At 39.2% G+C, this 26,361-nt stretch overlaps 5 protein-coding genes across 10 annotated transcripts; 2 read left to right on the forward strand and 3 right to left on the reverse strand.

Annotated features, from left to right (window-relative positions):
- The first annotated feature begins 202 nt into the window (after positions 1-202).
- On the forward strand, positions 203-5,996 carry RhoBTB (Rho-related BTB domain containing). Of its 3 annotated transcripts, none has more exons than XM_064689428.1 (13): positions 203-511; positions 1,978-2,170; positions 2,242-2,345; positions 2,407-2,604; positions 2,675-3,208; positions 3,276-3,534; positions 3,593-3,706; positions 3,774-3,860; positions 4,185-4,268; positions 4,333-4,575; positions 4,645-4,915; positions 5,270-5,438; positions 5,498-5,996. In XM_064689428.1, the coding sequence occupies exons 2-12, from the start codon at positions 1,982-1,984 to the stop codon at positions 5,413-5,415; spliced, it is 2,229 nt and encodes a 742-aa protein (XP_064545498.1). In that variant the 5' UTR covers positions 203-511; positions 1,978-1,981; the 3' UTR covers positions 5,416-5,438; positions 5,498-5,996. The 3 variants fall into 3 exon arrangements, with proteins under 3 accessions (XP_064545498.1, XP_064545499.1, XP_064545497.1); XM_064689429.1 differs by having other exon boundaries at positions 205-511; positions 1,978-2,174; positions 5,249-5,438; XM_064689427.1 differs by having other exon boundaries at positions 205-511; positions 5,249-5,438.
- LOC135433393 (charged multivesicular body protein 7) lies at positions 5,979-7,769 on the reverse strand. The gene is made up of 4 exons (XM_064689435.1): positions 7,097-7,769; positions 6,826-7,042; positions 6,556-6,765; positions 5,979-6,494 (listed from the first exon to the last, which is right to left on the reverse strand). Exons 1-4 carry the CDS (start codon positions 7,565-7,567, stop codon positions 6,049-6,051), a joined length of 1,344 nt encoding a protein of 447 aa, XP_064545505.1. The 5' UTR covers positions 7,568-7,769; the 3' UTR covers positions 5,979-6,048.
- Positions 7,770-7,948: 179 nt separating this feature from the next.
- fbl (pantothenate kinase 3 fbl) lies at positions 7,949-15,121 on the forward strand. 4 transcript variants are annotated; one of them, XM_064689434.1, is made up of 7 exons: positions 7,949-8,435; positions 11,805-11,983; positions 12,987-13,279; positions 13,358-13,483; positions 13,546-13,722; positions 13,786-13,921; positions 13,980-15,121. In XM_064689434.1, the coding sequence occupies exons 1-7, from the start codon at positions 8,393-8,395 to the stop codon at positions 14,274-14,276; spliced, it is 1,251 nt and encodes a 416-aa protein (XP_064545504.1). In that variant the 5' UTR covers positions 7,949-8,392; the 3' UTR covers positions 14,277-15,121. The 4 variants fall into 4 exon arrangements, with proteins under 4 accessions (XP_064545504.1, XP_064545500.1, XP_064545503.1 ...); XM_064689430.1 differs by lacking the exon at positions 7,949-8,435 and adding an exon at positions 9,352-9,878; XM_064689433.1 differs by lacking the exon at positions 7,949-8,435 and adding an exon at positions 10,705-10,862.
- Positions 14,669-16,889, reverse strand: LOC135433394 (F-box/WD repeat-containing protein 4). Its single transcript, XM_064689436.1, has 3 exons — positions 16,491-16,889; positions 15,853-16,431; positions 14,669-15,796 (listed from the first exon to the last, which is right to left on the reverse strand). The coding sequence occupies exons 1-3, from the start codon at positions 16,676-16,678 to the stop codon at positions 15,349-15,351; spliced, it is 1,215 nt and encodes a 404-aa protein (XP_064545506.1). The 5' UTR covers positions 16,679-16,889; the 3' UTR covers positions 14,669-15,348.
- Positions 16,890-19,161: 2,272 nt separating this feature from the next.
- Positions 19,162-25,550, reverse strand: trbl (tribbles). The gene is made up of 2 exons (XM_064689447.1): positions 24,185-25,550; positions 19,162-20,369 (listed from the first exon to the last, which is right to left on the reverse strand). Exons 1-2 carry the CDS (start codon positions 25,105-25,107, stop codon positions 19,736-19,738), a joined length of 1,557 nt encoding a protein of 518 aa, XP_064545517.1. The 5' UTR covers positions 25,108-25,550; the 3' UTR covers positions 19,162-19,735.
- Between the last annotated feature and the right edge of the window lie 811 nt (positions 25,551-26,361).

The raw sequence follows: 26,361 nt of genomic DNA on the forward strand, positions 1-26,361 counted from the left end.
TACTATATACGATTTATTTCTGGAAATTAACAGCTAAATCGATACAACTATGATAACTTTAAAGCATGTACAAAAATTTAATATGAATTACAATCTTTTCCTAGTCCTTCTTGTTTTTAAGTCTGGCAACAGCTCATGCTTTGTGATTCGATGATGTTCAACACTGGCTGTGGCACTTATCGACAAACGCATATCGACTGCGGCGCACGATTGTTGTAACAGTTGTTGTAACTGCATTTTATTATTTAACAATTAATAATAATCACATGCGCATGCCTTGTGTATGTGATGCCAAAAGTTGAAATATAATAAAGTCGGATAGTTAGCAATTGAAGTGCAGAGAAATGCAAGTGTACGCAGTTAGTGTATTTATATGTATTTGTATTGGTGCAAATATAAATTGCAAATTGTTGTAAATTTCGTCTGTGTGCGTGTAAGATAAGTGCAACACGCAAATAAAGAACTGGGAGAGCATAGGACGAATAATACAAGTCAAGCAGCAACTGTAAAGGTATATATTTCCTATAAGCTGTTCTCATTGATAAATGTACATGTGTACACATATAAAAGTTTATTAAAAACATCAGAGTTAATTGTTATTAAAAAAACAGTCGAACTTTTGTTGTGAAATTGGATAAAATTCAATTATTGAATATGTAAATTAGTACGCACGTAAATGTTTTTATACGTATTTATAGTCGCATATATTTATGTATATTGCGCCTCATGCATAAAATTTCGTTGATTTTATTTGAAAATGTCGCTGACGTCGCTGCGACCTGAGTCTGAGTCTGGGTCTGAGTCGGTGGCCAGTAGGCGGCACCGCGTTACAACGGAATGAGAAAATCAATAAGCTTAGCAATGGGGCATCTTAGGTGCCGGTCGTTCCTTCGCAGGAGCTCTCATTAATATAATTGTGGTCTGTTTAATGCACAGCAATTACATTAGCAACAAATAACATACATATATTTATATATGTATTAAAATATAGTTGTTGAGAGAAACAGTTTGAAAGTATATTACAATTTACATATAGACCATAATAACAAACAACTACAAAGCTTAAAGTCATTTTCTCATTTTAACGAATCGCAATCTTTAAATAATAAGCTCAATTTACAGTATATCCAAAATCAATTTTGTGAGAAACGTAACTTTTAAAATTTTTAACATTTAAGCTGTGACTGGTCCATACTTAACAGAAATATATGTACGTATGTATGTATGTATATAAATACATACATATATAGTATGGTACATTGGGCCCGTGCTATTGTGCGTCTCGAGTGCATCCAAAATTAAACGGTATACGAGCAAAACGGCACGTTCAACATAAAAGAAAACAAAAGAGAACAGGTTTTATCGGTGCCGAAGAACAAATACCCTTGCAGCCACAGGCCATATGGCATTTACGCTTTATTTCAAAAGTAATTCAAATTTTTTGGTCTGCTCTATATACATATGTAAAACCTACGAGAAAGATCCATCAAAGTTCTTAATCAGATACAAAGTTTTATAGAGTAGATATTACACAGATATATATAGTAAATATGTTACTAATCTGATTTCTCCTGAGACATGTTTTATGTCACAATTAGCTTAAAATACTTAAACTCTTAAATCGAATGCAGAGTTAATAGGTTTTGGTTTTTGATTTGATTCGATTTGCCTTGTTACAGGGTATAGAAATGTGCGATTTTCGCTCGAAATTTGATTGAAGATATTTTTATTTCTGTTTCAATTGAGCTCAATTAGACTCTAAAAATGCTTCCCGCAGTATTTTTAACAACGCAATGGGATTGCTTGTGGCTTGTTGTCGTTTTCCATACTTTTACTTTCATTACTCAGTGTCTGGACAGACTACGCATATCATTCCCAGTACTTGTGTACAACTGATACTTAAGGAACAGGAAAACACTTTCGCTAATTCATTTATTTGTCTAACTTCGCTTGGTTCTAATCCTCCTCATACTGAAGGTGCATGCCGAAAATGGACAACGAGCAGCCACATCAGGAGCTGGTCAAGTGCGTGCTGGTTGGTGACACTGCCGTGGGAAAGACGCGCTTGATATGCGCCAGGGCTTGCAACAAGCATGTATCGCTATCGCAGCTGCTGTCCACGCACGTGCCGACCGTGTGGGCGATCGATCAGTATCGCATTTACAAAGACGCAAGTGACACATTGTCGACAGAAAAATCCGGTGCCCTAATAACCCACCGATAACATTAAATACATTGCAGGTTCTTGAACGCTCTTGGGAAGTGGTGGATGGGGTCAATGTCTCCTTGCGTTTGTGGGACACCTTCGGGGATCATGACAAGGATCGTCGCTTTGCCTACGGCAGGTGAGTTAACGTCTCAGGCTAAACGTTGGTTTATTAATTATGGATAATTCATTTATTCCAGATCTGATGTAGTACTCTTGTGTTTCTCCATTGCGAGCCCGATCTCGTTGCGCAATTGCAAAGTAATGTGGTATCCTGAAATACGTCGTTTCTGTCCAGATGTGCCTGTCGTGCTTGTTGGCTGCAAAAATGACCTGCGTTATATGTACCGCGATGAGAACTATTTGTCCTACTTTGGCGAAAAGGGAACCTTTGTACGGTACGTTGAACTGATGTACTAGTTAAGTTGGATGAATGCATTCTAAGTTGCTTTCTTTTTATATGCGCAGAGCGGCCTTAAAGAGCGATTTGGTCATGCCGGATGAAGCGCGCGCCGTTGCAAAGGAACTGGGCGTTAGCTATTATGAGACCAGCGTCTTCACGTACTTTGGCGTCAACGAGGTGTTTGAAAATGCGATTCGATCTTCACTTATTGCGCGCCGGCAGCAGCGCTTTTGGATGACAAACCTGAAAAAGGTGCAAAAGCCGTTGTTGCAGGCACCATTCCGACCACCCAAACCACCACCACCTGAGGTTACCGTCATGGTCGGCCATTACCGCCAGGATATTTACAATATGTTTCTTTCGCAAGCCTATGCCGACCTTGTTTTGGTGGTCGGCGGAACCAAGTTTGCGGTGCACAGATTTATGCTTGCCGCGGCATCTGGCATTTTCCAACGCATCCTCAACACTGAGTTGACAGACATGGGTGGCCGAAGCAGCAGTGAGTCGAGCATGGTCAGCTCAACGTTTGGTGAGGCGACCATAGCTGACTTCAACGATGACACAGAATATCTCATACGCTACGAATCACGCACACAACGGTAAGTTATCAGATCAACAGCATTTTCGGATATATAACTTACGCTTTCAACAATTCTCTTTGAATAGCATGTGGGAACATTTAAAGCGACGCTCCAGCTATCAAGCTTTACCATTGGTGGAGTCAAAACGCTCCGGTGATTTACATAAGGAGCTACATCATCCAGTGCTGCAGAGCCTACGCCTAGTGCAAATGGAGAATCAACGCGGCGTCAGCTCTATCCAAACGATTGTTACTCTAAGCAAACTTGTCTCGCCTCAGGCCCTGCACCAATGCCTAAGATTCATTTATACAGGCGCTATTGACAAGGATTGCAGTAATCTGCAGGTAATTTAAACCAAGCCTTCTGGCTGTCGTGAGCTAATTTTATTTGTGTATTCTGCAGGAAATAAGAGATGCTGCCGATTTATTAGAACTGCCGCAATTAACCATGTTACTTTCCAAGCCACAAAGCGTCATCGAGAGTCCCAGTGATGAACCTAATCCCCACATTTGTCTTGTGAGTTACTTATTACTATAAGATAGCTCTTTAAACACATTGTTACTCATCATATCTATATTTGCAGCGCATAAAGGAGAGCATGGAAAGGCATTGCATTGGAGACGGTTGCTTCAGCGATGTTACCTTTGAACTGGACGACGGTTTGATGAAGGTGTGCATATATTGCGGCCATGTGGCACAAGTGCAATAAGTATTTAACAGCTTTGAGCGATATGTTTGTATATGTATATGTATATTTATAACCATTCTTGAAGTTGGTGATGAACACGTATCCACTATATTTTATTGATTGTGAATTTTAGTAGGTAATTTAATTATGTAAAAACTGTGTTCTTTTGTGGCTGTCGGTCAGTTTTGTATATGTATGTATTTTTACTAATAATCGTTTATTATTTTATATTCTTAACTTTAAATTTAATCTTTTATAATTAGTTTTTTCTTTGTATTCATTTTCTAACTCACTCATTATTTACAGGCACATCGGGCTGTTTTAGTGGGACGCTGCGATGTTATGCGCGCCATGCTCCTGGGCGACTTTCGCGAGGCACATTCTAATGTGGTAAGTCTGTTAAATTGACACCAGATAAACATATAAATGATACAACTATGGTTTTGTTTTTCAGATTGTTTTCCCTGGCGTTACTATTTATACATTCCATAAGCTGCTGTGCTATTTGTACACTGATCAAATTCCGCCCATCTCAGCGGTTAAATGCCTCAATTTGCTGGAATTGGCCAACCGTTTGTGCCTGCCGCGCCTTATCAATCTGATTGAGTGTCGCGTTATTGAAGATCTCACAATTATTTCACAAAACGAAACCAATGAAACGGTCGATCATTGCCTAAAGTTGCTGGAGCCAGTCAAGGTAGGTGATTTCTTATACACCGTGCAGCGTGGTTTGAAATCATTTAAATATTTCTGTCGATTCTTACAGTTGCACAATGCCCATCAGTTGGCCGAATGGTGTATGTCGTATCTGTGCGTCAATTACAACGTTATCTGTAAGTTTTCACTTAAGGGCTTGAAAGCACTGCATCAGGATAATCAGGAGTATTTACGCGAGCATCGATGGCCACCAGTTTGGTATCTGAAGGATTACGATTACTATCAGCGCTGCATCAATGAGCTGAACAAGGAGCTAAAGCTAAAAAGCACACGCCGTGATTTCCCAAGCGATGACGAAGGCTGTCTGTGCTTTTCCGGAGGTAAGTGTCATCATCACCCACCACTCACACATGCATATATATATACACCAGACTAGCAGGCGAGGCTTGGCTTGCAACGGCCTGCAACATGATGACCAGAATCGGAGGTAATTGCTAATTCTTAGCATTCCTTTAATTATTGCCATTGAGATAAGTATGTAAACCAGAAAAAAGAAAAGGAAATGGCCCGGTATAATCCAACTAAATGTTGTGTTTTGAGTACTTGGTTTGTATTTATTATATACCCGATAATATATACGTTATATATCGGTTTCATTTCGACACACTGTCCAAACCATCATCACAATATTAACGTGCAATATTTGGACAAAGTGTTCTCTTGCTGGCTGCTAGGTAAATCAAAGCGGAACGGTGTCGTCAGCGCCAGCGGTCCCAATGGAGAGAGCAACGGAACAACGGCCGAGAATCAAATATTCAACAGCACGGCCAACTCAATGAACCACATCGACCTGGAGGCTGACATCGATCTGAATCTCTGACACCCAGCCCTGGGACAGGGCAGGTGTGTTATCAATACCTACTTTCAAATTCACCTGTATAATGTCTATATATCTGTTTCAGGTCACTGCGATTTATTGTGATTTTGCCCGTCCTGATTTGTTTCATCTGTACAATTTTAAGTATTTTGATACTTTTCCAAATCCACACATAACGATCCCCGTGGGCAACGGTTGGTGGCTTCTGCTTTTGGTATTTGAGCTCCGCACAGAAACACATAAGCATTCATTCAATTGCTTTTCTTATATGCTTCAAATATGCCTAACTATAGTGCAATATACATGCGTATATGTACATATGTAGTATGTACATATGAGGCCAGTATGTACGTTTATGTTTTATTCGTGCGCACTTTAAATGCAGAAATAATGATTGAACTGTATGATAAACCAAATCATGTGTATACTTATACTTATGTATTTAAATTTTAAATTCCAGTTTAGGGAAACATTTGTCTAGCCATAGCTTTTAAGCAACATAATATGACCTAAGGACGCATTTTGTACAAAATGATATAGAGTAAAGCCATTATGAATATAAAACATTTAGAAAACTAGAACAAGTTACATTTATTAAGCAAACACAAAAATATACATATGTTAGTTTAATAGTTTTTACAAAGATTCTAATGTTTTTTGGCTAGCCTGAGAGATGGTGCCATCCTCAACCTCCAGTTCATCCAACATGGCAAGTAACTGCTCATCGTCAATTACAATCTCAGGCTTATTATTATTGTTACAGACATTTATTGGTTTTGCTGTTTCCTTGCCGCCCATCAGATTGCATAGCTCTAATTCCAACTCTTCCTCATCGTGGCTACTGACGACTTCTGACGTGTTACTTGACATAACATCTTGAATCTCACGATGTTGATCCAGAGTCTCCCGCACATCGGCCAGAACCTCATCGACGTTATCATACTTGAGACCCGAGTCGTTAAGAACCTTCTGCAAGGTTTTGGTTCCAATTTTGTAAGCGTCAAGCACCACGCCGTTGTTTTGTGCCTCCTCCACATTTGAGAGCAGCGTTTCTATGTTGTGCAGCGCCAGACTGCGTCGCTCTGTGGAATTTTGGAAAAACATTTGTAAAATATTTAAATGCATATGGCCTGTTTGATGTACCATGATTTTTTTCCAACAAACGCCTTTTGCGCAGGTAAGTTTTGGCTAATTGCCTTTTGTTTTCCTTGACATATTGACGCGCTTTATCGTCGTTAACTTTAATCTCGTCTTCGAGCGACTCCAACTGTTTCATTAGGCTGGCCTGCGTCATCTCTAGGTTATGCACGGCAAGATCTGCCTCGCTTATAATCAGACTTTCATTCTCGTCAGCTGTAATGAAACAAAAAGTTTTTATGACGTTTTGTGAAGTTGCTTTTAGTATGTACTTGCCTGGGATCTTAATTAGGTGAACGCGTTGCGTTTTCTTTTCAATTTTAAATTCTAATGCCACTTGCCGGCGCGCCTGAAGTGTAAGAAGACATAAATCCAAAAAATCCTCGTGAATGCGCATTTGACACGATTTGCAAAGCGTCATTAAGGCTTCAAGGTGCAGCAATTTTCCACGATTCTTGTCCAATACTTTGGTTTCCATTTCGCTGCAGAGGGTCTGAAAAATTAGTATAGTTAATATAGCTTACAAGCAATTAAAATCAAAGCTTACGCGTAAAACATCTAAGTGAATCCATTCTACAAAAGATTCTGCCAGGGCATCCTTGGCAATTATGACATGCTTCAGTTTTAGCCAGCCACGCGATAGAGGGCGCTTTACAAAACTGTTGAGGAGCCAGCCGCTCCAGGTGTTGAGCGGATCGTATTCATATTCAGTACGCAGACGAATCTGTTTTCGTTGAGCCATTTCGGCTATAACAACGTCCAAGCAGGCAGGTATTTGTTCTCCGCGCATGAACTGCAACTGCAGTTCTCGCAAACTGAAATTGGCCTTGCCTAAATATGTACAGTACTGATTTATAAGATCCATCCAGAATATCATCTTTCTGTCATATGCTTCAATATCCCAATGACGCGTATGAAAGTTCGCAAAGAGCAACCTGATTTTGTCTTTATCCCGCCAAACTGGCGGAAGCTTAAATGCCTCGTTATTTGTGTCCATTACATCATTTTTTAAACTCATTGTTTCCAAATTATCAAAATCATAAAAGAATACGCAAGTTATAAACAAGCACACGCTTAAATTTTGTTTGTATAAAAATAGACAGCACAAATACACAATTGTAATAACTCCTTGTTACTTTATTTGTGGCTGTTTTGTTTCCTTCATGTTGTTTTTGTTTTGTTTATAGTTTTGCGTAGTTATTTCGCAAAAATGCTCAAACTAATAGTAATCGACAGAAGCGCTTAATATATATTCATCGATAGCAAATGCGCATATAACTTATCGATGTTTAGTCAGAAACCCATCTCTAATCTGGACCAGAAAACAAAGCAAACAGCTGTTCTGAATTAATGCAAAGAAGAAGATAACGTGCAAGGCCACTAGATTTAGATTTGTATAGTAATTGTTGTAAAGTTTTAATTACAAAGTGCGTACTACAGTTATCAGAATCAAACGATATTCGAATTCAGATCTTGATTTGCCATTAACAGTTGGGAGCGCTCAGCTTTCAGGCGGCAAAACAGATTGTAAACAAAACGAAAACATATTTTTGTGATTCGGTTTCCAATGCCAATGCCAACTTGAGAAGCGTAACCTGCCCAGCCGACACACTTCCACGACAAGAAACCATCTTGGACAGACACCGCCAATGTGAGCAGAAGCTGTTCCGTTGCCATCGAAGTTCTTCCAAAATCCATTTTCCATTCCTATCTAACCATCAACAACTGCTGCAGGTGGCGGCTGAATCACGTTTTCAGTAGCTGAACTTGTTGGGACAAACGAAGAACGCGCCATTGCCGGTGTTTGATTATTGACTGCGACGTATTGTGTCTTATCTTAAACATGCAGGATGATGAAATTGTTTTCTGCCACCAGCTGGGGAGAGGTAAGTGTAAATTAAATAAATCTCATGTAGATAAATAGAAAAACCTGCTACACAGCTTGAAGCATGTACATATATCTTATTGTACACCGAAACACAAAAGTTTTGAAGTTTATCAAAACATTTGACTTTTTTTGTGTCCTCTTTTAAAGTAAAATATGTACCTATGCACAGAGTGTACATGCATACATACATACGTATGCATATAAGCCTTACTTTGACGTTTCTGATTAGGGCGCCCCTCTTTTTATTTATTGGTCTTTCTTTTGTTGCGCTCATTCTCTTGCTCACGCAGCAGCATACATATATGTACATGTACTAAGTACTTTCGTAGCAAGAGTCAAAAATTGCTTTTACAGTAATTTATACAAAATGCTTGCAAAATAAAGTTTGGATTTGAAATAATCATTTGCATAACAATCAGAGCTGCAAGCACTTAATGCTGTTAATAAATAGCATACAAAACTGATCTTACTTGACCATTGACCGTCTTGCATTCAGCTCTAGCTCATGTCAAGGGTATTGTTAGGTTGTGCTCGTAGTAAAGTTCAACTTTGATCGTTGATTTTGTTTTATTTTTGAAATTTGCTTTCGCAATGCTTAAGTTCGGCTTTGCTTGACGATGTCTCCTATTAATATTCATACATACATACATATGTATACGTGTGTGCATGCATATGTATGTGTTTTGAATTTTGTGCAAGCGCGCTTCTGACGTAGACGCCAGCTCGGCTGTTGCTGTTGTGGCGGCTACTGCTGCCGCTGTCGGCGTTGCCGCATCGTTTTTAACGAAGTGACAATGAAATTTCATTCAAACACGTTTCACGCCTGCGAGCGGTCAGTTAAACGGATTGCGCCCGACGGATGCCCGAACCGACGCGCGCTGTCTACTCAAAACAAAACACAGCGAAATCAAAGCTGATCGTTTTTGAGATCATTTACCGTGCTGGCTGGCTGGCAGCAATGTAAATACAAATAAGCAGTTAATGCTTGACCGCTGCTGGCGAGAATAACTACTATGCTCAGCGCGAAATAAAAGCAAGACTCGTCGAGGTATTGATTGCACACGCGACGCATTTAAAATGAAAGTGCCCGCGCGCGACTCGAAATATTCGTTCAACTTGAAAATATTCAAATTACATAACGACAAAAAATCAACCACACACGCCTCGCTGGCTGCGACGATCAATCCGCCAACACAAATGATCTCCACTAAGAAAAATTCATGGCGCGCTTCGTGGCGCGCCGCCATTGGAGTCGGTAACAAAAGCAAATCCAGCAGCAACTCCGGCAACAACAACAATAATAACAACAACAATAGTAATAATTTCGTAAATGGCGGCAATTTGAAATCATCGTCGACAAACGATAATTGTTTAATTGAAACATGCAATCAGCCCAAAATGAATCCCGCCAAACACATCCCTAACATTGATGATTTAATGTGTAAGTAATCCGCCATCCAAAGTCGAAACAATACCAAGCATCTGATCCATATCAAAGCTCAATTTGTGTCTGTACCCAAAGTTGATAAGAACGTGAGCAGATAACAAAGCAGAATAAAAATCAATTTTGAATCAAGACAGCAAAAATTAGAATTTCTGGTTTGTCTAACAACTAATAAGTGCACAAGGCGCATTTGCTTTATAAATCAGGAAATCCGAGTTCTTTAAAAAATAGGACAATAAACTAAACGTTTAGTTTATGTGCCACCGATTTGTTCAATATGGCAACCTTGCTTTCGTTAAGATGATAATAGAGAAATGAAAGCAGAGTTGTCTCACTCTCTCTCTATCTGTTGCTCTCTCATGCATTTATTCCTAACGAACGCAAAGCAGGTAAAAGAAAGCTTCTCTCTGCTCTCTTTAAGTAACCAGCTGATATAGCGTTTTAACGGTGAAAACGTATAGGATTTTTACAAATTTTGTGCTTGGTTTGTTTATTAATTTTGATATGTACATACACATAAATGTCTATGTATGTACATATATGTAAGTTAGTTAATTTGTGATTAGATAGCAATGTGGTTGATTTCGGGACTTGCCGCCGCTTAGTGTAACCAATCCAGAGGCCAGCGGTCATTTTAGAAATTCTTAACAGTCGATAACCAGAGAGTCTAAAGGGTAGATAAGCAGGCATCGATATCGCTCGCTCTCTCTCCCTCTCTCTTTCTGGCCGCACATGTTTTGCAGTTCGATTTGCCAATATTCATCAACTTATAATATATAATCTAGCAGTTGCCCCTCGAAGTTAATAACGTGTTGCTGCTCACCCGTTGAAATTAAACAAAATGTTTTGGCTCTTTATGGGCACGCGCTAGATATACCCATTACAACCGTGAAACAGTGAATATTCGCTATTGCAATTACCCTCAAGCAATGACAGAGACTCTGGATTTTACGTCGATCTTTGATCTCATCATTAAAAGCGGTACGTGCCCGACCGACGAAGCCATGCAGAAAGCGAAAGAGAGCAAGTGAGAAACAGAAAGAGAAAGAGAAAGAGACATCTTAAGCACATGTTATGAAAATTGGAATCTGTATTACTGATACTAGAACAATCTCAAGAAGCACTCAATATTATTAATTATTGGTGTACAGAGTTATAATTAAATCAATGTCAAGTGTGCATGTGTCAAAGTCAACCGCAAGAGACTATATACATATATAGCTCTTATATGGACAATCGGTCAGAAAGCAAGGTCCGACATGAATAACTTGTATTTTTTCAAAGATATCTTGATAATTGTGTGCTATGCGGGACAAGTTAAATTATGTTACCAATATTGTGGCAAATCACAAAATTCAAGTGTAAATAGAGTTATTTTATTTAAAAAATGATCAAAAGCATTTATCATGCAAGGGTAATTAACCAAATTTGTATTTAGTTTAAACAGTTTGATAAGATTAGATTACTTCATAGAAGACGCAGATCCAATGAATTCTTTGTGTTTATTTGGTGTTATAATACATAGTACTATCTTTAATAACTGATTGTCCCTGAATCTGATGATTATGTGTCTAAAATTTGTTTAACTTGATGCAAAGAAATAAATGATGTTCGACTACAGCTAGAAATGTGATGTTATTTTCGAAATTTGACACATACATTTTGAATCTGTTTCGGGAATGCTGCAATCTAAATTTATTTAGACACAAAACCTGCCAAATCATAATGTAAATTACGATGCAGCCACGTAAATCTGCACGGGTCTATGTGATAGTCAATCAAAGGTCCCCGGCCCTGTTCCGACTATGCCATCAGAACAGGGTCTGTATATGTACATGCTGCATACCGTTCTATTCGGTATCAATAGGTATTTCGTCAATACGATGTGGTCTTAAATATGAACTCGGCATTGATTTATTATAGCGATGCCATGGTTTGGCATGGATATCGGCGGGACACTCACAAAATTGGTATACTTTGAGCCAAAGGACATAACGCCCGATGAGCAGGATTGCGAGGCTGGCATTTTACGAAACATCCGACGATATCTGACCAGAAATTCGGCGTATGGCAAAACCGGCCATCGCGACACGCACTTGCAGGTGAGTTCCCATCAATAGATCTACCTTTCCCAACATATTACATACATTATATATCTATATACACACATCGATTTGTAACGACATTGATTTGTTTTACAACGCGTGACTTGTTTTATTCCATTAATGTCGTTTTTTTTTCTGTCCTTCACAATCATTGGCGATAACGTACCGAAAAATGAAATCGTTTGCATTAGCCTAAACGTTAACATTATCTCCTAAAAATTGCGCGTCCAATCGAGAGACATCATTGGGGTCATAGCCAGGTCGCATGATTCGTTTGCTGATTTCGTGATACTTCGTAGTATATTGCACCGATCTGTAAACTGGCCGTGAACCCAAAGCCATTTACTTGGACATGTTCAGGGCATTTTATGTACATATTTATTATATATATATTGTATTATCCAATCTCTCAAAGCTCCTTCTCCTCCTCCTCCTAGAATGGGAGTACGGCTGAAGACCTTTTATAGAAGTATACAAATTTGTCTGTCACGACATAATTTATTGAGACATTAGTTGATAAATGCATCGCATCATTCAAAGAATGATTTCATTAAAAGAACTAACTGCTAAATAAGCATTATTATAGCTGAAGTTAGCTCTAAAACGGCCAAATCTTCAACACTGTCCGGAACCTGAATTGTATGCACGTCGACTACGTGACGACAAGTTTACATAGAGCATTCATTGACTTTTGACTTCCTGTTGTGCGTTTTTGAATGTTTTTTTTGTTTTTTTTGTTTTTGTTATATTTTAAATGGTTATCGGCTTATTTACGTCTCTAATTACGCGAGCATCGGGTGGACATGAATTTGTCTTTAAACTTTGACTAGACAATTTGTTGTTCACGTGCGCTTTCATTTAAATAATCAAGTGATTTAATGAGGAGAATGTTTTGTAATCTTTGTTTTTTACATATGTAAGCATTTGGAATTTTACTATTAACCTGGCAGTCGAATGCGATGTATTTAACATGTCCATACTCAACTAACTCTTTCTTTAGATGGACAATGTTGAGATCAGAAAGCGTCGGGGTTCTCTGCATTTTATACGCTTCCAGACGACAGACATGGGCAACTTTCTGTCACTGGCCAAGCAGAAGGGTATGGCGGAGCTGGTAACAACCGTTTGTGCCACAGGCGGTGGAGCTTTTAAGTTTGAAAAGGATTTTCGGGATCAAGTGAACATGAAACTGGCCAAGTTCGATGAGCTGGACACGCTTATCAAGGGCATACTCTTCGCCGATATGCACAATTTTACTGAATGCTATTACTATGAGAATGCGCGAGAAATTGTGTAAGTCACGGCCAGACGTTGCGCCAGATGCTCCGACTTGACCGCCAAAAAAACCTTCTCTTATTTTATGCTCTGCAGTAAAAGCGAGAAGCGGGCCTTTAACTTCTCGCAACCGTTTCCTTTTATCTTGGTGAATGTCGGCTCAGGTGTATCAATTCTGGCAGTATACGGGCCGGACAACTATAAACGCATTTCGGGCACAAGGTAAGCGATCTCGACTCGAGTTGTAAGCATTAACTGAGTTGGGATCTTTGTCTCCCGTTTAGCTTGGGCGGTGGAACATTCCTGGGTTTGTGTTGCCTGCTTACCGGCTGCACAACATTTGAGGAAGCCATACAATTGGCCACAAAGGGTGACAATCGGAAGGTGGACAAACTGGTCAAGGACATCTACGGCGGTGACTATAATCGGTTTGGCTTGCCCGGAGATTTAGTGGCTTCCAGGTAACAAATAGATTACATTTTATCTTTTCAATCGTAACATTAACCTGTCTGCCTTGATTGTAGCTTTGGCCAGATGCATCTAAACGACAAACGCTGTTCGGTGTCTAGAGAGGATCTGGCGAATGCCACGCTCGTCACCATTACCAACAACATTGGCTCCATAGCCAGAATGTGTGCACTAAACGAGAAGATCGATAGGGTGAGTAATACGCCAAAATTGCGTAGTTCCTTACTAAACGCTTCTATTTCGTCCTTAGGTCGTTTTTGTAGGCAACTTTTTACGTGTGAATCCCATTTCGATGAAATTACTGGCGTACGCTATGGAATTCTGGTCGAATGGCACCATGAAGGGTCTGTTCCTGGAACATGAAGGCTACTTTGGCGCGTTGGGTTGCTTGCTGCAGTTTAACGGCGAACTGGCTGCAGCGCTTAGCGAGAGCCTGGATCATCCACAGCCGCCTAGCGCGAACACAACGCCAACAGAAACTGACGCGGAGACGTCCACAGAATGCCCAACCGCAGCGGACAAGCCAAATGACAGCACAACCAGATAGTCGTTCCCTTAAAGTGAATATCAAACTGTATCATAGAAGTTATGCATCTATATAACATACCGAAGAAGGCAACAGAGAGAGGGAATGACAAATAGATGCAGTGGGTGCATTTTCTCGCTATTAACAATATTTTTCTCTTGGATTAAGTTTACACAATTTTAGAGGATGCACAAATTGTAATTGTATGAAATTAAAAAAGATAACAAAAACAAAGAATGGATCAAGTGCCTGTTAAAACGCAACAAAATTAAGGCTTCAAAATATGCTAATTAGCTGTTATGATATCTGAACACAACTTGATGCCAAATATCAGCACATTTCAGTTGTTATTATATGGATGCAGGTAGCTCGTAAATTTGTTTCCAAATCATATAAGTAAGCACACATAGATATATTCAAGTATTACCTTTTATTTGAACGCATTAACTGATAACTCTTAAAGTATTTAAATTTTATATGGCATATACAACATGTATTTATGTGCGATATGAAATTGATATATTTTCAGAGCGGCTCATTTTTTGCAGCCAGGCTCGGTTGCAATTCAAATATTGCTCATAACACAATAAACAGCAAGCAGCGATAATAAATACGCATAACAACATTTGCACTATTACATTTAAGTTTTTATCTAACAACACATTGTTTATGTGAAAGTTATTTGTATGTTTTCAATGGATCTTTAAAAGGCTTCTTTGTTTAGCATAAGTTTGTGGTCTATTAATATAAGATTTTACCTTGTCGACTATTTCAATAAGCTGGCCAATGCAATTTGTTATCCAAAATCTTATTTCAATTGGAAATAAGCCGCAAGGCAAATGCAAATAAATATATCATCATAATAATATTGGGTACAACAATAAATAATGAAGTGCTGCTCTTAACAGTTCAAAAATAAATATAAATATATAGAGGAAGCCTACTCGGGCAAAAACAATGAAATCGGTCCATTCAACAATTAGAAGGTACTTTTAATGATCTTTCTTTTTCTGATCTAAGCAATGTCTCTACATAAAAACTACTTAATTTATTTGTGTGAGTACAAGCAATTAATTACAATTTTGTTGTTTGTTTAACTTAGGCTTTCATGAAAACGACTGTAATCTCTTTGGACACCATAGTTGGTTGTAAAATCGAGCACTTGCAGGTTGTGATCAGTTGCAATAAACATATATTGACTGTCACAAGCAAGACTATATACTGGCGAACTTCTATAGTCCTGTCGTGCTGTGCCGCGTCCCGGAAAGTACAATTGTATGTATTTGCCAGGTACACGAATGTCGTATAGGTTGACGCGACTGTGGTACTTTGCGCCGCAGAGCACCGCATAGAGTCCGTCGTACTCCAGACAGTAGATGGACGAGTCGAACGGATCCTCCCAAACAGCCACATCACGATCTGTACGTCGGTCAAACATGCGGAATGTGGTATCAAAGTTGGCGGTAAATAATACATGTTCATCTTTGATTTTTAGATCGTAAATGGAAATGGTGTTGGAGTTGAGAACTTGTTCCTCGCCACTGTAAGCGTTGGAATATAATAATGGGAAGATTGCAAACTTCAACGGCGACTTTACCTGTCCACATTAATGGCGCGCAGTGCCTTGCGTCCGGTATCTGTGTATAGACCTCCATAGAGCCATTGTGCATCATCGCTGAGTTTCATTGACTTGAAGGACTGCTGCAGCTGGAAAAATTTATCAAAATGGGTGAGTCCAAATTCCGTTGAACGTTTCCATAGCTTGCAGCAGGTGTCCGTGCTGGTAGCATAAATATCGTTAACGAAGTCGACACAGAACATATATTCTTTGGCGTGATGCATTGCCTGCTCCGTAACGACATCTGTTTCGCTAACAAAACATGCTCCGCACACTCGTCCCGCAAAAATGGTGTCTTGTTTCTTGACAAAATCGGTTATATCCGATTCGGTGGGCGTGGTTATTTCCACTTCAAAGCGACGCTGCAGAGACTCGGGACCAGCCCGACGATACTTGCGCAAATAATTTGCATGCGTTATGTACAATGCATCAGAATCCAGCCAAAGCTTGGATGAAAACATCTGCGCATGATGATAGTAATGTCGTTCCGTGTAGACACCACGAAGCCAATTTCTTGCAACCTGTAGACGCCGAAAGTACGTCAGCTGTGTTCTATTCCTAAAAAGCAAATGTGGTGGAATAAACAATCTAAATATCTTATAGACAAAGTATGCTACCTTTTCTCGACACTTGGCTTGTTTCGGTGTCCACATAGTAGCAAATCCTTTGTCATGGCATAGAATATGTTTTGCTCGATGACCGCGTTAAAATAGTTACTCGTTTCACACAGTATGACAAGCTCGCGTTCTGACAAATATTTAAAAATTCGCAAAAGACAGTCGATGTTTAGGTCGGTAATCTTCATTTTGATGGATTTTGTTGAATAAATCGTTTTCCTTCGGATTTATTAACGTTTGGAGATGCGAAGCATATATTACATAACTACGTTTGGGGATACAGATGGCTACTTTCCCTTCTATGGACATCATACGAACGAAAATTTCTTGAAAAACACGGAACTTATTTTTACTGAAAAACCACCTTCCTTTTGCACCCACCACTGCTCTCTTCTTCTTACCTACAAATAACAGCAGCAACACATTAACATTTGCTGTTACTAACTGCGAAATTTGCTATTCGATACTTGTCTTCGATATATCGATAGCTTGATTTTTACAGACGAAGCCACATTCAATTCAAATTTTAGAAATTCAAAACGGTCGATAAATTTTAATCGAGCTTTTTTCGTTTTTTTTTTTACATTTTCCTTTTTTTCTTCATATTTGATTAACTCAAGTCATACCAGATACTAGTTACTAATATTTTTATGAATATTTAGTTTGTGCAGTTCGCGTCGCTCCCTCTCACCACAAGAACCAAAACCATTAAATGTCAGGTTGTGAAATCACCAGAGAAACGAGTGTTGTCTATGCGCATCAATGCGATTAGAGTTATTTAGGACACTCTTTCTCTAATTAGTGACAGAACTTTAGAGAAATAATTACGCTAAATACCAAAAATAAAACACATTCCATTGTCTACAAAAATTCCTCTTCATGCTTGCCATTAAGTAAGAAGACATCGTTGCAATACTCGCATTCGTTCCTTTTTCATTGAGAAATATCAAAAAATGTTTAAATTGCTCTATATAAATTTATATAACGATCACCTCTTGAAAACTCTGAAAATGATCTTCAAAATATATAAAGCTATGAGTACTTTAGGAAATTTATGAAATAATTAAATTATTTCGCTAAAATTGAACATACATTTGCTCGCAAACTCTAGAACTTACGTGGTACTTTGAAAACAGATTGACACTCAAAATGTTTATCTCCCAAATAGAAAAGCATAATCAAAATGTTCTAGAAGTGAGACCACACCTAATTAAAATTGTTCCAGCATTCCGAGTCAAGAGAATCGGGAAGTAACATTGACTGGCGCCTATGTTGCTCTCAGCAGGTTTAACGTTCTTACGAAATGCTCTCACCAATTTTATAATACGGTATGATGACTAAAGTACATGGCCAAGCTACGTAGAACTTGTCACGTCGGCAAATACGTTGGTTATTGCGTCGTGAATAAAATAGTTAGTAATCACATTTTCGGCATGTGGTTATGTTTTATCGTTGACGAATTTAATTAATGAAACCAAAATATGTTATTGTTACCGTCTTCCTGAATTCACGCATATGTATGCATATGCCAAAGCTATTTCGTAGATTCAGTCAATTTTCTATACGTACATATAAGTTATGTAGATTTTATTGTTAAAAATGGGGGCTATTCTCTGAACGTAAAACAAATGCAACACCTTTTGAAAATATCATATATTCCATCTGTTGTTTAAAGTCCATATAAATTAGTATCAGGGCTGCAAAACAACAAAAATATTCGCGGTGGTTCGGTTCGCAGCTGGAACCAACTCTTTACCACAAGCTCCAATACGTTAACCTGATTTCCACATTCATGAAGTCGGGTTTTAGTTCTAACCTTGATTTAATTTTTAATTTATGTCTGCCCGTTTTGCTGAAAATATTGTTAAGCCATACATATTTTCATACAGACGTTGCGGGCTAGATTTTAGCTCTACCCAAAATTGGCATCTATGTTTAGATAAATCCAATTATTTGGGCCAGAGTTATTTTTACCTTGGGACTGAGGCTCCCTTTAATTTTTTTTATTTACTTCCATCTTTGAAGTTCCGATCATAGTATAAAGTTATTTCTGGGTTCGAACCGGTTCGTCCAAAATCGCTTTGCATTCCTGATAAGTATATGTTTACATAAACGTATATGCCACGTTATACTTTGCGATTGGGCATTATATCATGTGAGCACGAACGTTGAGGAATTTTTCTGATTTTGCCATTGAAAATGCAATCTCATGCCAGCAACAGCTGATAACGCTTATCAAGAGATAAACTCTTCCCACGTGCTTAACGTTCGGCATTTATCACAGCAATAAAGAAAAGCCATGTTTTTTATCGAGACTGACTAGCAGATATCCTGTAACCAAAAAGCACATTCATACTGAATTCTCTGTATTCCGATTTCGACAAAGTTTACAATAAAACGAACTTGATGCCAAATAAGAACCCATTAGCTATTAAAGTCTCTAATATGGACGCAATTGTATAGACAGTCTGGAATCGAATCAGCTTTTGCTTTATTAGGTCTGAAATGTGTTCGTCTTTCTGTGGGAAAATGCGCATTTAGTTAAGTAAAAGATCACATTTGTTTTTTTTTTAAAGTGAGATCAAAGTTTTATGTTTTATTCGTTTCATAATTTTCACTTTTTATGCTATTTTTTTTTTTCTTTCCATAATATGCAAAACTTTAAAAAAAATTTAAATAATAAATAACAATTTGCATTCATTGCCATTGTAAACATTGAAAATAATGCTTTCTATCGATTGATAAGATCAACAATTTACAGCAAAAATATTAATTTATGTATTGTACATAAGTTTCTTTTAGGAAGAATCAATTGCAGTCGCAGTCGCAGTTGCAGTTGCAGTTACGAGGATTCGGATTCTAACGTGTGAAGCATTCAATTGAAAGGATTCTTCTTCATTTAGAACGAGCTAATTTGTTGCATTTGGAAGGCAGTGAGTTTTGTATTTGTTTTCTGTTTGTGTTTGTGTTTTTGTTTACGTGTAAGGTGAGCGAGGCTACAAAGTCTTTTTTGTGTGCGAGTATCGGAGGCTAGTTCGCCTCCGGGAAGGATGATGACGTGGAGAGCGCGGCCGCCTTTGCCTCGGCTATCGTCGTAGAGAGCAGGTAATCTGGTAATGGCAATGCGCCCCATTGAGGTCAAACATTGAATCCCAAAGCGAGTTAACGCCTCAAGATCACGCGCCAGCGTATACGAGAAAGCGAGCTTCTAGTGGCTTTGTGTCCGGCTCTGTGTCAGGCATTCGTCAGCCCATGTCCTCGTCGGCGTCCGCATCAGTTTCGGCGGGGAGCGAACTGGAGACGCTGGTTTGGGCCATTTGCAGCGTACTGTGCGTATAGTCCAGGGGCTCCACGCCAATATCCTCGTACTCGTGCTCCCGTTTATCACCAAGCTGACAGAGGTCGCTCATGTCCCCCTCCTCCATGCGTTCGTGCTCATCCTGATCAACATCCACGTCCCAGTCGTCGGCAATTTCCACATTGACGGGCAGGTACAAATGGAACGGCCGCTGCTCCTTCAGCCAAGGCGTTAGGAATATGTGAGTCGCCGTCATGCGTTCCGTGTAATTCTTCCGCAGCAGCGAGAGCATTAGCCAGCGAACCGACTTGGATAACGACATTGGTATTTGGACATTGCCATGCCTGATTACCGTTATCAGATTGCAGTTGGCTTTCTCGTAGAACGGATACTGGCCCACAAGCATTGTGTAGAGTATGACGCCCAATGACCACATGTCCGCCGGTTTGCCCTGGTACGTCGGCTGCGGGCAGAGTAGCTCCGGTGCGGTGTACAGCGGACAGCCGATCTTGTCGCTCAGCGTATCATCATCACCATCGAGTATCATCGAGCCCTCCAGCGATTCATACTGCAGTTTAGTTCTGTAATCAAAACGAAAAAGAAAACGAAAAACAATTTTAAATGAATGCTTATCGCATTTTATTTATTGTGTCTGCAATCGCAGTCAGATGCAGAGTTGCATAACGTTTAAAAATTGATGGTGTTGCCATTTACTAGCGCATTACAACAGACACACACAACACACAAATCGATTGGCATTGCGTTGGCGTTGATGGCGTTGCCAGCCTTAGTGAGCCAAGCTTTGCCGTGAACGTATCTATGTAATTGATATAACATAAAGACAAGCCGTGCACCCATCTCTGACAAAGCAGGCGACCCCAAACACCCAAGAGCGGTGACACCATGTTGACATTGGCCTACATTTTCATGCAAAATCGCTTGAGAGAGACAGAGTGAGAGAGCGCGCGCTCATTTGAGCCAGCCTATTTCAAAGTGACGCAGCGTTGTGGCAACTCCACCTACGGCTTCAAAGCTTCTTGCGCAGAGACAACAATGGCAACAGCTAACAAACATTGGAAATCAAAAGCCAAAAGATAATTAAGTGAGCGCCAAAAAAATCAACAATATTTTTTTGTCGATTGTGCCATGAAACAAACAAAAATACATGCATACATACATACATATATGTGTATACACACGAGCTCAAAAACCTCGAGCTGACCCTGAGCAAAAAGTGAGCAACAAAAAATAAAACTGAGCGCGCCTCTTGCCGTCAAACAAAAATTACAATATGCTACCACCAGCAGCAGAGAAATACGATCCATGGAGAGTAACCGAGAAAGAGAGGGCGAGTGAGAGCAACACGTAGTTTAGTTGTTACAACAAGCGACCTTGTTCGCTCATAGGAGAGGGGCGAGCATTGCGCAGCCTATTCATTTGAAGAGCGTACACGGTTGCTGCCTCTCTCTCTCTCTCTTTCTCTCTCAGTCTTACGCGCTGTACGTATCATGCGAACGTTGTCGCTTTTTGAAATTAACAAATTGTATTTTCCGAAAAGATACTCGCACACTCAATTAGCCAGAGGAGAGGTGAGCTTGGTGAGGAGGACGGCGGCGTTAATACGTGCTGCTAATTTAAATGCTATTTAAATATCTATGCGCCAACCAAAAATAATAATACATACATAAACATACACACAGAAGATCAGAGTCAGGGACGCCGCAGCACAATTTGACCTTACAGCCGACTGGGTGCGTATGTATATGTGTGTATAAGTAAATACATATACATATATCTAATACACGCCTGCCAATCGAAGACTTGGGTAAGTATGATTTATATTCATTTATATATGTATTTGTCTTTATATTTTTACAATCACATTTATTTTTATACACATTCTTGCAAATAAGTACATTCAACCCAAAATATATAGCATCTTTTTTGTTTTCATACATATATATGTATGTGTACTATGTACACACAAAATACTGCTTTTAATGTTTGTTGAGATAATTAAAATTGAGTCAAGAGTCAATAATATGCAAGGAAATATGCCTCTTAAGTGAATAATACAGATGTATGCATGTATACTAGTATACAAAAATTGTTTATCTGTGAAAAAATATTTATTCACGTCCATATGCATATACATACATATATGTATATACAAGACTTTCTGCGTAGCTTTTATCCAGACATAAAATAAACAATCAACAAATACTAATTCTGTACATATAATAGATGAAATACGATGATAATACATATTTGATTGTTTACGAAAGCATTTAACATTTATCAGCTGTTGTGAACTCTTGCATGATTTTATTATAGACTCATTTTTTGAATTCCTAAATTACAGAGTATACAAAATTAATACGTATGCATGTATGTACATATGTAAAAACAAGTTGGCAACACGAATAGCGGAAAACGTCAATGCAATAAATTTGCTAATTGCATTGGCAATGGAAACGTGAAAACAATACTAACGCAAAAAGTTCAAAAACATTCAACAAGTATTGCTTCATTCGTAAGAACTATACAGACACACACACACACTAATACACATACCCAACATTTACTTAGAGAAACCGATTTGCGACTGTGTGTCTCTCAAAATCAACAGGTACAGCAGAGACAGCGAGGTACGAAAAAAGAAAAGTTTTTCCGTTCGCCACGAGTCAAGATTAAGAATATATACATGTGAATGTATAAACATACACACGTCTGACGTATGTGCAATTGTAAATAAAAAAAACAAAAATGAATTATTTTGCAAGCACACAGACAAATTTGAAGGTGAGCCTAACATTTCGACGTGTACTGTACTCACGTATAAGTGTACTCACAGACACACATACAAACAAGTAAATGAGTACAAAGTAGGAACCTCGCTGCGAGCACTTTGTACGCTCCAGATATACATACATACATACATATGTACACAGTTTTTTTTGTTGTTGTTTTTACTGTATTATCAGTGTTTCGTGTGTACAGTATTGACCAAAATATTGAACACGCAAAACGTTTTTCATAAAAGAACGCAATATTCTATTTGGAGCCGATGTATTTCATCAGCTACAGTAATTTCCCATAGCTGACTGTATAAATACACACACAGATATATACATATACAGGCGTATTGTCGCTGCTGTTGATCTATTGGTCTTTTTTTTATTTTTTTATTATTGCAACACTTCTTAAATGTTCAATGTTACCCACAACTGGCCGACACCGAACACAACAGCAACAACGACAACGTCGGCCAATAACAAGAGCAACAATTGTGGCACCAATAACACCAACACACAAACAAAAAAAAACAACAACTGTTGCTCATAACGAGTTTTTATCGAATTGCAAAATAAAGATATGCAACCAGTACAGCGAGCAAATGTGTGCGAGGTGTGAGTGAGTGTGTGAGCCGATGTTGATGTTGCCGTTGTTGTTGGTGGGCAACATGCGGGTGCCGGGGTAGGGTCACCACCAATCGATTACGAAAGCCATCAACACATGTACATACATACATACATATTTATGTATGTACGGTAAATACATAAATATGCTAGAATTGGAACTACTCTTATATGTTCATATATGAACTCTATGCAGTGGTGTCGCTCAGCGTACTCTATGTGGATGTTAAACACATACGAGTCCAACAGTGTTGCCAGCTTTAGAAAAGCAAAACAATAAACTAGTTCTAGCAGCAAAAGTGGGTAAAAGAAAGCTACACTCTATCCGATTAAAGTCTATACAGTCACACAGTTTTGGAAGTATTTCATAGTGAATTACTTTCCAATAATGAAGAAAGTTATAATTTGCAAGACATATAAATATTAAAAATCCATTAAAACTATATCTAATTTAAGTTTTGCCGTGAATTATGCTGCACGATTTTTTTTTGTTATCAAATTTTTCCAAACGTCTAAATCTTAGGTAATCTTCAATTTATAAACTGTACTATAGTTGTTTTATTATATTATTATATATAGTTCCGATTCACTCTATATAAAACTATATAATATACTAAACCAACTAACTTTTCCAAAATATGGTATTAGTCCAAAACTTTTTCGTACTACATAATTTTAGATGTTTCTATGGGAGTACGATTTTAAGTTTGTATTTGAAACATTTTGTAAAAAAAAAAGATAAAACGTAGCAAGTCTTAAAACAGACGGACGGTTAATTGTTACATATTCATTGACAAAACTAATATAGCCTGGGTAAGGGTATAAAAAGCTATCTAAACTTTATCGATGCAACTCGTCTTTCCGATTCTCAGTATTATCAATTTTGTCTTCAATGCGTTACATAAGTCATGACAAAATTAGAATGCCCTCGTGTAGGGTATACAATTACAATTATCCGAGTGGATACAGATACTAACCTCGCCTCGTCAATGAAGTAGAAGCGCTTCAGCTTGAGGTCGCGCAGGATGATCCCGTTGCGATGGCACACCTGCACCGTCTGGCAGATCTGATGGAATATGGCTCGAGCCTCCGGCTCACAGAGACGCTTCTCGTGACGGATGTACGTGTGGAGGTTCTCATAGACACGTTGCTGGGTCTGCTGGACGGGTGCGATGATGATGTAGGTGCGGTTCTTGGAGAGGGGCACTAGGTCGTGCACACCTCGGATCAGCGTGTGCCCGTAGATGGTGCTGCGGCAGAGCTGCTCGTCCTGCTCCAGCTGGAAGTAGGCGCGTTGCACCTTGTGCAGCGGCTCGTTGATAATCTTGCAAAGGAACTGCTCCCCGGTGAAGACGTCCACGCATTGCAGATTCGATGACGTCAGATCGATCAGATGGCGATATGAGGCGGGCGTCTTGGCCGCTGCCGCGGCTGAGATGTGACTAGGCTGGGCACTTATCAGGTAACGGTTCTTGATCACCTTCACGGGCTGCTCGCCGCCAACTCCAAAGGCGTTCATGCTGCCATGGAGGTTCGTCTGCTCCGCAAAGCTCAAAGCGTGCAGCTCACAGACGCCGCCGGGCGTACGCATCAGCTTCTCTCTAATTGTGCGCAACATTTGCGCGTTCGGGAACTCTTTTGTCGGCGTCGACATTGCGAATGGGGAGGAGTGGCTGGAGGTGGGCGTTGATGCGGCTGATGTAAACACAGTTAATGCGGGCGTCAGGCGTTGCTCTCTGCCAGCTGCAGTCAGAGCGGACGATGCGTCGCTGCTGTTGTTCCTCCTGTTGTTGTTGTTGTTGTTTCTGCTGCTCTCAGCAGATGCCGAGAGAGTCGTTGGCAGCGTATAGTTGACTATTTTGTTGCCTTCCACTGCATTCGTATTGCTGCTGCTATCCATTTTGTTGCTTGTTGTTGTGGTTCCAAATGTTATTTATGCACTGCTTGCCAGCTCACAATTATCACAGTTTTTGCTTTTAACTCGCTTACTAACTGCTGTTTGACTTTAGCTCACGATTGGCATTTTCATTGTCTTTTCTTTGAGTTGTGTACGTTTTGTATGTTGTATATGTGTGTGCGTGCGTGTGTTTCTGTTTGTATGCGTGTGTGTTTGTGTGTACGAGTAATATATTTTTATTTTCGAATCTTTGTGCTGACTTCAATTTCACTTGGTTGACGCAATACAGCACATTGGTTGCGAAATATTTTTAATAAACGAATATTATTTCGCGTTAGTTGTTGTTGCTTGCTGTTTTCGATTTTAAAACAAATCGAACGATACAAAAATTCACTCACTCGTACACGCGAAAACGAACGAAACGCGCCCGACTGTCTGCTCTGCTCTCCGAAATGTAAATGGTTCCAATTCTCATATTCGTTTCGCTTATGTATGCTACGCGTGGCTACGGGCCGAGAGGTTGTGAGCTTCAGCGAGAGATAAGAAAGCCAGACGTCGTGACGTCACTCGCTCAACTACAGCAACTGTTCTTGTATATGTTATCAGAGAACACGTATAACTTTTAGAAATTGCTCTTTTTATTGGTGCAATATGTATATATGTATATTGATAATGGCATTCGTTTACGTTGCTATTACTATTTTCAATATATAATCGCAGATTTAATTATATAAATAAGTACGTAGAAGCAAATAAATATTATTGCTTCAAATAATATTTGTTTGCATTTAGCAGATTTTGCTGTTTTTCATATGTATCTACGCTGTGACGTCAGCTAATACGACGCATGTACATGCTCAATGAACAACCTTCTACAGTTGATGCGCGTTAACATTAATAGAACGACTGGAATTGAAACATTACCAGGGCTCCATTTGCCACACTTGCGTTGGTATGTGTGAGAAAGTTTGCTCTAGTGCGACGTTATTTTCGAAAACAATTGCGTGGAACGTTGAAATATAAGCGTTTGCCTTCGCATTGCACGCCTGTACGTTTACGTTTATAATTAAATGTATACGGAAATTCTACTTTGAGAATGAAACGTTGATTTTGAATGCCATATGCTAGCGTCTTATTTCTTTTCAATGCTTTAAAACTACCCCTATGCTACGAATGTGTATGCATACATACAAACATGTATACATGCATACACACATACTCATACAGTGAATACCGAAAGACGCTTACTGTATCAGC

The sequence above is a fragment of the Drosophila montana genome, unplaced genomic scaffold, assembly GCF_035044405.1.
Source record: "Drosophila montana isolate Dmon_TW-CO22-7 unplaced genomic scaffold, ASM3504440v1 contig_3218_1, whole genome shotgun sequence".
NCBI lineage: Eukaryota > Metazoa > Arthropoda > Insecta > Diptera > Drosophilidae > Drosophila > Drosophila montana.